General features: G+C 39.7%; 1 protein-coding gene across 4 annotated transcripts in view; it reads right to left on the minus strand.

Moving 5' to 3' along the window:
• Nucleotides 1-2559: 2559 nt before the first annotated feature.
• ATP13A2 (ATPase cation transporting 13A2) overlaps nt 2560-12727 on the minus strand; it is a 249877-nt gene continuing 239709 nt past the window's right edge. For all 4 annotated transcript variants that reach the window (XM_068107317.2, XM_068107318.2, XM_068107316.2 and 1 more), the window contains 2 exons: nt 4000-4172; nt 2560-3877 (listed from right to left, as the gene is read on the minus strand). In XM_068107317.2, coding sequence (XP_067963418.2) covers nt 3671-3877; nt 4000-4172 — 380 coding nt within the window. In that variant the 3' untranslated portion in view covers nt 2560-3670. The remainder of the gene's footprint in view (nt 3878-3999; nt 4173-12727) is intronic.

Genomic DNA, 12727 nt, shown 5'->3' on the forward strand with positions numbered 1-12727 from the left:
TTCAAATTGTTTGGTTCAAATGATTGATTTCAAATTGTCTGGAGATCTTTTTAAATCCCTTCCCAGACTCGTAGGCATCTATAACCTTCTTTCTGAAGGCCTCGGAGAGCTCTTTTGATCTAGGCATGGTGACGCCGCACACTTCAACAACATAGAGCAAACCAAACTGAATGTCTAAGGTTTAAATAAGACAGGTTCCTCCAAGATCCTCTCTGACGATGTTCTAATCATTTGCACCTGAGCTGGTGCACCTGATTCTAATTTTAGGTATTTGAAGTAGTGATAAATGTAGGGGTGTACTTACTTTTTCCACATATGAAATTTGCATTTATATTTATTTAAATTATACAATGGACTACAAAATGTAAATGTTTCATGATATTTGTTACATTATATCACCTTTATCTATCAATATTGTTGAAATGAAGATCAAATAGCTGTATGTTGAAATACGTTGAAAAAGTCCAAACTTTACATGGGGTGTACTTACTTTTTCACGTGACTGTGTCGATAAAGCTCTTTCTAACCACTGTGTGACTGATATTAATGTTCAATACCTTCGGGTGTCGTAGAAAGCTGAAAATTTGCGTGCCGACGTACATCAAAGCCGATACACTGGGAAAAATCACAGAACCGTTGAAAGTGTCCGTAAATGAAAATGTATGTAAGAAAAAACATAAAAAAGAAACCTCAATCGATAAATATTTTTATGCATTTGAAATGTGTCATCCCTATAACTGTAAACTGTGAAATAAACATGACAATAATGTCCAAAAATTAAAAAAAGAAAAAGTGTGTTTATAAAAATGTACGTTAAAAAACGTAAATGCATCCGTAAAAAAACAACCTCAATCAATATCTAGCGTTTCAAAATTGTAATTTACTAGGGCATGCCCGTACTATATCTATATCTAAAATTATATCCCCCCCCCTCTATTTACATGAAATGGTTTGGTCCAAAGCGAACGGCTTGCGAGTGGTGACAATCCCCCCCCTCTATTTACATGAAATGGTTTGGTCCAAAGCGAACGGCTTCCGGAGTTTGGTAAAGAAATCGCCATCGCGTGCACAAACGCGCAGGAAAGCGAATGAATCGCAAATTCGGTTTTATTAGTTGTAAAACATAGTTTAACGCCAACATAGTTTGCAAACGTGAAATAAATGAATACGCTCTCAAATGTGCCATCCGAGGCAGAGTGTGTCCTCCACGTTCGGCACACGCGATCGTTCGCTGCTCTCTGATTGGTTGAATCGTTTTTTGGACATAGCTCGGTAAGTAATTGTCCGATTAATATGAAACCTTGAAAAGGCACATCCTCGGGTCCCCAGCAATATACCTGGCAAGTTAAAAGTATATCGGACCCGTGGTTGTCGAGAAACAGCGGTCACAGACAAACGTACAGACAGAGATTACTGGAATTATAGATAGATATGATTGCAAACTGTGAATAAACATGACAATAATGTCTGAGGATTAAAAAATAAAAAGCATCTGTAAATGAAAATGTATCTATCTATAATTCCAGTAATCTCTGTCTGTCTGTACGTTTGTTTGTCTGTGACCGCTGTTTCTCGACAACCACGGGTCCGATATACTTTTAACTTGCCAGGTATATTGCTGGGGACCCGAGGATGTGCCTTTTCAAGGTTTCATATTAATCGGACAATTACTTACCGAGCTATGTCCAAAAAACGATTCAACCAATCAGAGAGCAGCGAACGATCGCGTGTGCCGGCGTTGCGAATGGACCAAACCATTCCATGTAAATAGAGGGGGGGGGGTTCTGTGGTCGTTGCGAATGGACGAAACCATTTCATGTAAATAGAGGGGGGGGGATTGTCACTGTACTCGCAAGCCGTTCGCCGTTCGCTTTGGCGTTGCGAATGAACCAAACCATTTCATGTAAATAGAGGGGGGGGGATATAATTTTAGATAGATATATAGTACGGGCATGCCCTAGTGTTTTAAAAAACGTGTCGTGTGTGTGTGTGTGTGTGTGTGTGTGTGTGTGTGTGTGTGTGTGTGTGTGTGTGTGTGTGTGTGTGTGTGTGTGTGTGTGCAGTGTCCGTGTCAGGGCTGTAACCTTTTTACCATTTGTGTTTTGTCATTAGATTTTCACCAAAGCTTTATTATGAGAATGTGGAGAAGGTAAATTAAGAATTTTGTCAAAAGGTCAAAGGTCAGCGTCACATAAAATCTTAAATTTTCATGGGATTGACCTGAAAATTTTAACAATTTGCATATTGGGTCTGAATTAGTTCACCCATCAAAAGCTGGAAGAAGATTGGTTTTTCAGATCTAAAGCTCAAAGGTCAAGGCTGCATAAAATCATCAATTTTCATTTTGTATTTTTAAAAACTATTTTCGTTATTTTGAGAATTCGGAAGGAGAAGAAGTCTGAATACAAACGGACGCGGACCGGCTTTGCATTCTCAGATGCTTTCTGGTTTAGCAGTTGCAACTGGTCCAACACCCACCCCCCACTCCACCCTCATCCCACTCCACCCTCATCCCACTCCACCCTCATCCCACTCCACCCTCATCCCACTCCACACCCCTCCATCCAACTCCACCCCTTTATTTCATTTCCGCACACTGTTAAAAACCACAATGCGAAAAACTCCACAAATTCTTAATCCAAACCGATCTTCAAAATTCCAACTTCAGAATTGACTCCAAACAGGAACAGCAGTCCCGACTACTAAAATAGTGTTCTTTGCTAAAAAAAAAAAACGTTTCATTCAAAAAAAGGTGTCTCCGAGCAGTTCCCATGGAAGTAAGAATCAAGTTAAAAACGATTATTAAGTTAAATTAAAAAAAACTAACCCCAGAATGAGAATCACAGCCTCGCTTAAGTAAATGCATATATACACTTTATTAGAGTTCTTTATTGGAGTTCGTGTACACGGAGAGATAAGCATCTACGTAAGAAATAGCATATACCGTCACCCTTGCAGATCTCTAAAGAAACAACGGGGGCTAATAAATACTGTACATATTGTACACCTCAAGGTAAATCATAAAAGTACATTGTGTGAGCATTGTCTTCCTGTGTAAATCCCAATTACTGAGTGCAATCCCAAAATAAACCTGAAATGGAACCCAATGACCATAACCTCTTGCTAAAGCATCATTTGGACCACAGATTGATCTCAATGTAGGCAAGACCATTGTACAATCTGACGAGCAGTCGGTGTCCTGTCCTTGCCACGAGACCATTGTACAATCTGACGAGCAGTCGGTGTCCAGTCCTCGCCACGAGACCATTGTACAATCTGACGAGCAGTCGGTGTCGGCACCACGAGTCCTCTGCACAATCTGACGAGCAGTCGGTGTTGGCACCATGAGACCTCTGCACAGTCTGACGAGCAGTCGGTGTCGGCACCATGAGACCTCTGCAGTCTGACGAGCAGTCGGTGTTGGCACCATGAGACCTCTGCACAGTCTGAAGAGCAGTCGGTGTCGGCACCATGAGACCTCTGCACAGTCTGACGAGCAGTCAGTGTCGGCAACATGAGACCTCTGCACAGTCTGACGAGCAGTCGGTGTCGGCACCATGAGACCTCTGCACAGTCTGACGAGCAGTCTGTGTCGGCACCATGAGACCTCTGCACAGTCTGACGAGTGACCGAGTTGATCGCTCCTCCACTATAAAATTTTCAGAAAATGTCATTGGTGCTGAGACTCGAATACGGAGTCAGAGGTAAGAGAGGGTAAGCACGGTGCCGGGGCATTGACGGCGTTCTTGAGCAACGGCCACCCATCTGCCTCGTCAAGCTTGAGCTCAGCGAGCAGGCGTTTGTTACGGCTCTTTGGATGGCGATTGTAACATATGGTCTTGAAGAAATGTGAGAACATGATGCTTCTTATGAGCATCTAGATGGAGAGAGAGAGAGAGAGAATTCAAGGTTCAGTATGGAATCGTTAACCACACTGCTGAGTATGCTGTAATTTGGCCGTTCTGAGGGTGTATGACCGACGTGGTGTGATGTACAAACCTCCACAAACAGTGCCAGGAAAAAGTTGATTACGGCGAGGCCCAGCAAGCCGGCATAGAAAGGGAGGTCAGGCATGGCCTTGAGCTGCAGAAGGTGGGCGATGACGGCCGGTGGTCCGAAGTTTAACCACATCAAGATGGAGAGCAGAAGGAGCAGAGCAAAGAGAAGTAAACCTGCAGTGGTGCATGAAGGTACAGTAAACTTTCATTAACGTAAATGCTGGATAAATAAAGAAATAACAAGAAGACGTCATGCGGAGCACGATACTTGCAAAATACCCCCCCCCCCCCCCACACCAAACCCCCCCCCAAAAAAAATTACATTGATACAGCAAATTGTCCATTTCATCAAGATTAAAATTGACAATCTTGATCAACGCTCGGGTCAACAGAAAGAAAAGTGACGATTTTTCAGATGAAAAATGATGATTTTGTAAGGTTGACCTTGAGTTGACCTTTGACATTTTGACCTCAAAAATAGTTAGTTTCCCCATTTAGCGACAATGTGCAAATGCTGTTCAATTTTCAAGTCAATTGGATGAAAATTGAGGATTTAAAAAACTTAGCCTATGTTGACCTTTTGGCCTATGTTGACCTCAAAAATAGTTGGTGGTTGAATTCAGTGACCATATATGTAAATCCTCTTGGAATTTCAAGTCAATCAAATGAAAATTGATGATTTTAGAAATTAAAATATAATTTGTGGTTGAATTCAGTGACCTGATATGCAAGTCATCTTCAAATTTCAAGTCAATTGGATGAAAAGTGAGGATTTTAGAAATTTGGTCTATGTTGACCTTTTGGCCTATGTTGACCTCAAAAATACTTGCTGGTTGAATTCAGTGACCAGATATGCAAGTCATCTTCAAATTTCAAGTCAATTGGATGAAAATTGAGGATTTTAGAAATTTGGCCTATGTTGACCTTTTGGCCTAGGTTGACCTCAAAAATACTGGGTGGTTGAATTCAGTGACCAGATATGCAAGTCCTCTTCAAATTTCAAGTCAATTGGATGAAAAGTGAGGATTTTAGAAATTTGGTCTATGTTGACCTTTTGGCCTATGTTGACCTCAAAAATACTTGGTGGTTGAATTCAGTGACCAGATATGCAAGTCATCTTCAAATTTCAAGTCAATTGGATGAAAAGTGAGGATTTTAGAAATTTGGTCTATGTTGACCTTTTGGCCTATGTTTACCTCAAAAATACTTGGTGGTTGAATTCAGTGACCAGATATGCAAGTCCTCTTCAAATTTCATGTCAATTGGATGAAAATTGAGGATTTTAGAAATTTGGCCTATGTTGACGTTTTGGCCTATGTTGACGTTTTGGCCTATGTTGACCTCAAATATACTTGGTAGTTGAATTCAGTGACCAGATATGCAAGTCCTCTTCAAATTTCAAGTCAATCGGATGAAAATTGAGGATTTTAGAAATTTGGCAAAGTTGGTGACCTTTGGCCTATGTTGACCTTTTGACCTTTTGACCCCCAAAACAATAGGCTTCTCAATTGGGACGACCTATACAACTTGGTGAAGTTTCGTGACGATCGGTTTAGAATTGTGACCTGTAGGCCGGTGACAAACAAACAGACAAACAGACAGAACCACAAACGCAACCGAACAATATACTTGAAAAATCTTCGATTTTGCAAGAAATAACTTTTTAAAAGTGATGGAAGCAAAAGCAGTATTATAGGATTCGCACCAGACCATGGTCTTGTATCCAAACAGTTCAATCCTGGTTTCATCAGACCACAGAATCTTGTTTCTCACAGTCTGAGAGTCCTTTAGGTGCTTTTTTGCAAACTCCAAGTGGGCTTTCATGTGTCTTTCACTGAGGAGAGGCTTCCGTCTGGCCACTCTGCCATAAAGCCCACATCGGTGGAGTGTTGCAGTGATGGTTGTCCTTCTGGAAGTTTCTCCCATCTCCACACAGGATCTCTGGAGCTCAGCCAGAGTGACCATCGGGTTCTTGATCACCTCTCTTACCAAGGCCCTTCTCCGCCGACTGCTCAGTTTGGCCGGGCGGCCAGCTCGAGGAAGAGTCCTGGTTGTTCCAAACGTCTTCCATTTAAGAATTATGGAGGCCACTGTGCTCTTGGGAACCTTCAATGTAGCAGAAATTTTTTTGTAGGCTTCCCCAGATCTGTGCCTCGACACAATCCTGTCTCTGAGCTTTGCAGGCAGTTCCTTCGACCTCATGGCTTGGTTTTTGCTCTGATATGCATTGTCAGCTGTGACACCTTATATAGACAGGCGTGTGCGTTTCCAAATCGTGTCCAATCAATTGAATTTACCACAGGTGGACTCCAATCAAGGTGTAGAAACATCTCAAAGATGATCAAGAGAAATGGGAGGCACCTGAGCTAAATTTCAAGTGTCACAGCAAAGGGTATGAATACTGATGTAAATGTGATATTTCAGTTTTTTATTTTTAATAAATTTGTAAAACTTTCTAAAATCCTGTTTTCTCTTTGTCATTATGGGGTATTGAGTGTAGATTGATGAGGGAAAAAATGAATTTAAACGATTTCAGCATAAGGCTACAACATAACAAAATGTGAAAAAAGTGAAGGGGTCTGAATACTTTCTGAATGCACTGTAGTTAAAGGCCGCCAGTCAGCCATCTTTGGTTGGATTAAAAAACAAAATCTTCTGCTTATGTATACCATCGTGTATAACCATCATAACATCCAGTATAACCAATATACCATCATAACAATATAACAATATATACATAACAGTATAACCAATATACCATCATAACAATATAACAATATATACATAACAGTATAACCAATATACCATCATAACAATATAACAATATATACATAACAGTATAACCAATATACCATCATAACAATATATACATAACAGTATAACCAATATACCATCATAACAATATAACAATATATACATAACAGTATAACCAATATACCATCATAACAATATAACAATATATACATAACAGTATAACCAATATACCATCATAACAATATAACAATATATACATAACAGTATAACCAATATACCATCATAACAATATAACAATATATACATAACAGTATAACCAATATACCATCATAACAATATAACAATATATACATAACAGTATAACCAATATACCATCATAACAATATAACAATATATACATAACAGTATAACCAATATACCATCATAACAATATATACATAACAGTATAACCAATATACCATCATAACAATATAACAATATATACATAACAGTATAACCAATATACCATCATAACAATATATACATAACAGTATAACCAATATACCATCATAACAATATAACAATATATACATAACAGTATAACCAATATACCATCATAACAATATATACATAACAGTATAACCAATATACCATCATAACAATATAACAATATATACATAACAGTATAACCAATATACCATCATAACAATATAACAATATATACATAACAGTATAACCAATATACCATCATAACAATATAACAATATATACATAACAGTATAACCAATATACCATCATAACAATATAACAATATATACATAACAGTATAACCAATATACCATCATAACAATATAACAATATATACATAACAGTATAACCAATATACCATCATAACAATATAACAATATATACATAACAGTATAACCAATATACCATCATAACAATATAACAATATATACATAACAGTATAACCAATATACCATCATAACAATATAACAATATATACATAACAGTATAACCAATATACCATCATAACAGAGGAAAATAGAAACTTTCAGTCTCTCAAAATCCATACTGAGTCCCAATTTATCGCATGTTAACATATAATTTCTCAAGCAGTACATCTCAAAGTTTCAAAAATATATAGTTTCGTTGATTGGTGGGAGGGGGGGGGGGGGTGAGTGGGAGGAGTGCTCGGTGGGCCCCTCTAGCTCATGGACTATCTGAAGACACAACTCCTGGCACAGCCAATCCGAGCGTTTCCACAGAAAATAGGCAAAATATATTATTACCTCCGCCACCGAAGGTGGATGCAGGTTATGTTTTTACCCCTGTCGGTGGTTTGTTCGTATGTGAACAAGACATCTCAAAAAGTTATGGACGGATTCGGACAAAATTTGGTGGACAGGTTGGGTTTGTGTCAAGGACGAATTTATTCGTTTTTTGTGAAGATCCGGATCCAACAATCTTTGAAAGTGATTGTTCACCATTGAGAGATAGGACCAGAAACGACATTATATATATATACATACCGTATATGCAGTCGTGCCTAAAAATTTTGGCACCCTTGCAATTTTTTCAAATAACTCACAATTTTCTCTAAAAATAAGTTGAAATTGACAAAAGTATTTGGTCTTCACAATTCTTTATTTCACTGTTAATATTACAGAACCTTTGTTTTTGATTCAGAACTTAATAAATCCTTTTAAATCAGAAAATAAAAAGAAATGGCATTGACAAAATTATTGATACCCTTGACTTAATATTTGGTATCACAACCTTTGGACAAAATAACTGCAGTCAAGAGCTTCCTATAGCCATGAATGAGCTCCCTCCACCTCTCTACTGGCAGTTTGTCCCACTCTTCCTGTGCAAACTTCCTGTCCTCCAACGTCTCCCAGATTTGAAGGGTGCCTTCTCCCAACTGCTGTTTTCAGATCTCCCCACAGGTGTTCAATGGGAATTAGATCTGGACTCATTGCTGAACACTTCAGAACAGTCCAGAGTTTTATCTTGAACCATTCCTGGGTGCTTTTTGAAGTGTGTTTGGGTAATGGGTCATTGTCCTGCTGCAAGACCCATGACCTTCGACGGAGACCCAGCTTTCTGATACTGGGTTGAACATTTCGCTCCAAAATTCCTTGGTAATCTCCTGATTTTATGATACCATGCACACATTCAAGGTACCCAGTGACAGAGACAGCACAGCAACCCCAAAACATCACTGAACCTCCTCCATGTTTGACTGTAGGGAAGGTGTTCTTTTCTTTAAAGGCTTCATTTTGTTTTCTGTAAACATAGAGATGATGTGCTTCACCAAAAAGCTCTAATTTGGTCTCATCTGTCCACAGGACATTCTCCCAGAAGGATTTTGGCTTGTCCAGGTGTGTTTTGGAAAACTCCCATCAGGCTTTCTTATGTCTCTCTCTCAGCAGTGGGGTCCTCCTGGGTCTCCTACCATAGAACCCCCTTTAATTGAGTTGGCGACGGATGGTGTGAGTTGAAACTGTTGTACCTTGTGTCTGAAGGTCAGCTTGAATCTGTTTGGCAGTTGATCCAGGTGCTTTCTCCACCATTCCTACAATCCTTCACTGCAATCTTCAATCATGTTTTCTCTTACGACCGCGTCCAGGGAGGTTGGCTGCAGTGCTATGGGCCTTAAACTTCCTGATAACATTGCGTACGGTTGGCACAGGAACATCAAGATCTCTGGAGATGGACTTGTTGCGCTGAGATTGTCCATGCTTGGCTACAATCTTGTGTCTGTCCTCCTCAGAGAATTCTCTGGTTTTCTTTCTTTTCTCCATGCTCATTGTGGTACACACAGTGACACAAAACTGCAGAATGACTCCTTTTCTCGATACAAACTGGTTGAATGAGTGATTTTTATATTGCAGGCACCTGAAACTCACCACAGGTGAGTTCAATTCCAAAGTAAAGGAGAATCACCTGCTTGAAATCTAATTATTTCTAACAACTTCTAAAAGGTGCCAGTAATATTGTCCGAGCCATTTTAGGATTTCTGTGTAGAATAAGGTAAGATTTAGTAATTTTTCTGCTTTTTTTGTTTTCTTCCACTGCAAACCAAAGAAATACAAATGTGGACACCAAAATATTTCTTAATTTCAACAATTTTCTCGAAGAAATGGTGCATTATTTGAAAAAAGTGCAAGGGTGCCAATATTTTTGGCCACGACTGTATGTACACAATGTCATAGATTGTCATTCGAGGTCCTTTGTATTGTAAGGCCTCGATCCTTCTAGTACCCATATATCAACAACAACAACAAAAGCAGTGTCATAGGTTGTAATTCCACATCCATCCATTACCCATGGTTCACTGCCATATTTAAGATGGCTACTGTCTGGTCTTGTGTGGGTAGATAGATAAACTACAGGAGGCCTATTATATGTTGTTGTATTGTATGAAGAAAATGACGATGGCGATCGGACTGCAGAAGGGACTTAATGTTAGTAAGAATGTCTGTTGTCCTGTCGGTGAGTGCTGGATGACGTCGGATATTTAGGAGTTCCTAGTGGGATCGTTGAGGGAAAATTATCATTCGGAGCGCTCTTCGCAATACTCTCGGGCTTATGTCTCCATTGTACTTGAGCTTCATGCAGGAGCAGAAAATTCTAACAGGGGCACTGCACGTACATCGTTTATATGAGAACAAGATCTGTGGAACACACTCAATTTCTCTTTAACACACAAACAGGAAGTACAATTGCCGCGATGCACTTGAGATCATGTGCTGTACTTGTGAATTTTTTACAGCGTAGCCCATTGGGCAGAGCTGTCTAGAACAGTGTTTGTCCGTCTGTATGTATGTATGTATGTATGTATGTCCCCTTCAAACGTATACCAATCAGAGCTGAGGACCTGGTCACATGACAGGGTGATGTGATTACGTCTGATGTCATTACGGCGGTGCTGCAGCTGACTCTCCACGCACCGCCATTTTGATTTATATGCCGTTCATGCCGAACATATCATCGAACCTGTCATATATCACAATCGCCATGCTCTAACTTTACGTTTTTCATTCAGTGTGAAACACAAACAAACCGATTGTTAAAATGACTCAAATATCGAAAGCATCGACATTACGACTCTTCCAACAATATGGTACATATAGGCCTTAGGCGTTATGACTCACTGTCCGCTTCGGACAAATTAAACCCAGGATTCTTAATACAGTGGTATCGTTTCAGTCGTATCGTTTTTGTAGTAATAATAATATTATAGTAATCTTGAGACCGAAGAAGTTTCGGGAATTGAGTGGCGTGCTGATGATGAGGGGAGTGTCGTTGAAGCTGAAGGGAAAGGTGTATGCTGCATGTGTGAGAAGTGTTATGATTTATGGGAGCGAGACATGGGTAATGAACGTAGAGCAGCAACGAAGGTTGGAAAGGGTGGAAATGCGAATGGTTCGACGGATGTGCGGAGTATCGTTGAGAGAGAGGAAGACAAATGATGAATTGCGAAAGATGATGGGAATAGAGCCTGTGATTGATGCTGTGAAGAGGAACAGGTTGAGATGGTTTGGTCATGTGTTGAGGAAGGATGAAAGTGACCGGTTGAGAAGAGTGATGGAAATGAATGTAGAAGGAAGTAGAAGACGGGGAAGACCGAGAAAGACTTGGCTAAAGATGGTGGAAGAAGAAATGCGGGCAAGGGGGTTAACAAGGAGAGATGCAGAAAATAGGGCAAAATGGAGAAGATTGTCATGGGGACCGCAAGGCTAACCCCCGCTCTAGCAGGGAAAATGGCCTTTAAAATGCATGTTGTTGTTGTTAATAATATTATAGTAAATATAAACAAAACACTTTAATCCCAATGTCGTGAATGAAAAGTTGATGGATTGAAGCGGTGTAAAAGTGGAAGTCAGGAATTCACCGGTTTTTAAAAAAATAATATAATTTTCGAAATAATAACTTAACGTTATTATTATCGTAAATCTAATCGTAACACTAATCCCTTTGTAGTGACTGCAACGTTACTGGAGGTTAAATATATATATTATATATATTAAAGCGGAAGTTTTGTGTCCGGCCGTCATGCTACGTCATTACGTATATGATGTCACTACAGCATAAACACCTTGGAGAGCGGCAGTAAAGGTCATTCCTCTTTGGGGTATATAGATTACAGTCGATCTATGGTCGGGTCTCAAGAACATTGGGTGTGTGTTCATTTACCAAGGCTCTTGTGGAGAGATTGCCAAGTGGTTTAAGCATTTGAGCAAGCACTCCATTCAAAACCCTTAAGGAACGGCTGGCTTGGCAAGCGCTAGCTAGCAGCATGGTAAATGAGCACACCTCCAACCCTTGTGGGGTATATAGATTACAGTAGATCTTCGCTCAGTTCTGTAAGTAAAACTTACCTCATGGACGTCTGGATTCCTCCAAATTTCTTTGTTTAACGTTAAAAGCAGCATTAGCGACCTTTTGAAAAGCTAATTATTTGTGTTTGTGGTTTATAATATTTTACAAGCCCGGCTACGCCGCTGTTAGACTTTTGGTCTTGTTTATGTTTGTGTTTTGTGTGCGGTTTTTTTTATGCCGGAGGCATTATGTTTTCAGGTTGTCTGTCCGGCTGTCCATCCGTCCGTCCGTGATAGGTTTTCGTTACCGCGATAACTTGAGAATGGCAAAAGCGATCTTAGTCAAACTTGGTGCAGGTATGTATAATGAGGTAAAGATGAACTGATTAGATTTTGGGGGCACGAGGTCAAAGGCCAAAGGTCAGATATCATGTTAGGTAAAATTCCTTGAGCAGGGTTTGCATATTGGGTCACTGAAGCACATAAATATTGAGGTCAAAAGGTCAAGATCGTCTAAAATCGTCAATGTTTTGTATTTTTTAAATGTCAGTTTATGTCATGTTTAGCATATGGATGAATATCTCTGAATACAAAGCAGACACGGACGGGCTTTGCATTTTCAGATGCTTTCTAGTTCGGCTTCCCGTGAGGTTCCGCTGGAAGCCTATT

This window comes from Myxine glutinosa, chromosome 2 (assembly GCF_964187855.1).
Source record: "Myxine glutinosa chromosome 2, kmMyxGlut1.1, whole genome shotgun sequence".
Lineage (NCBI taxonomy): Eukaryota > Metazoa > Chordata > Myxini > Myxiniformes > Myxinidae > Myxine > Myxine glutinosa.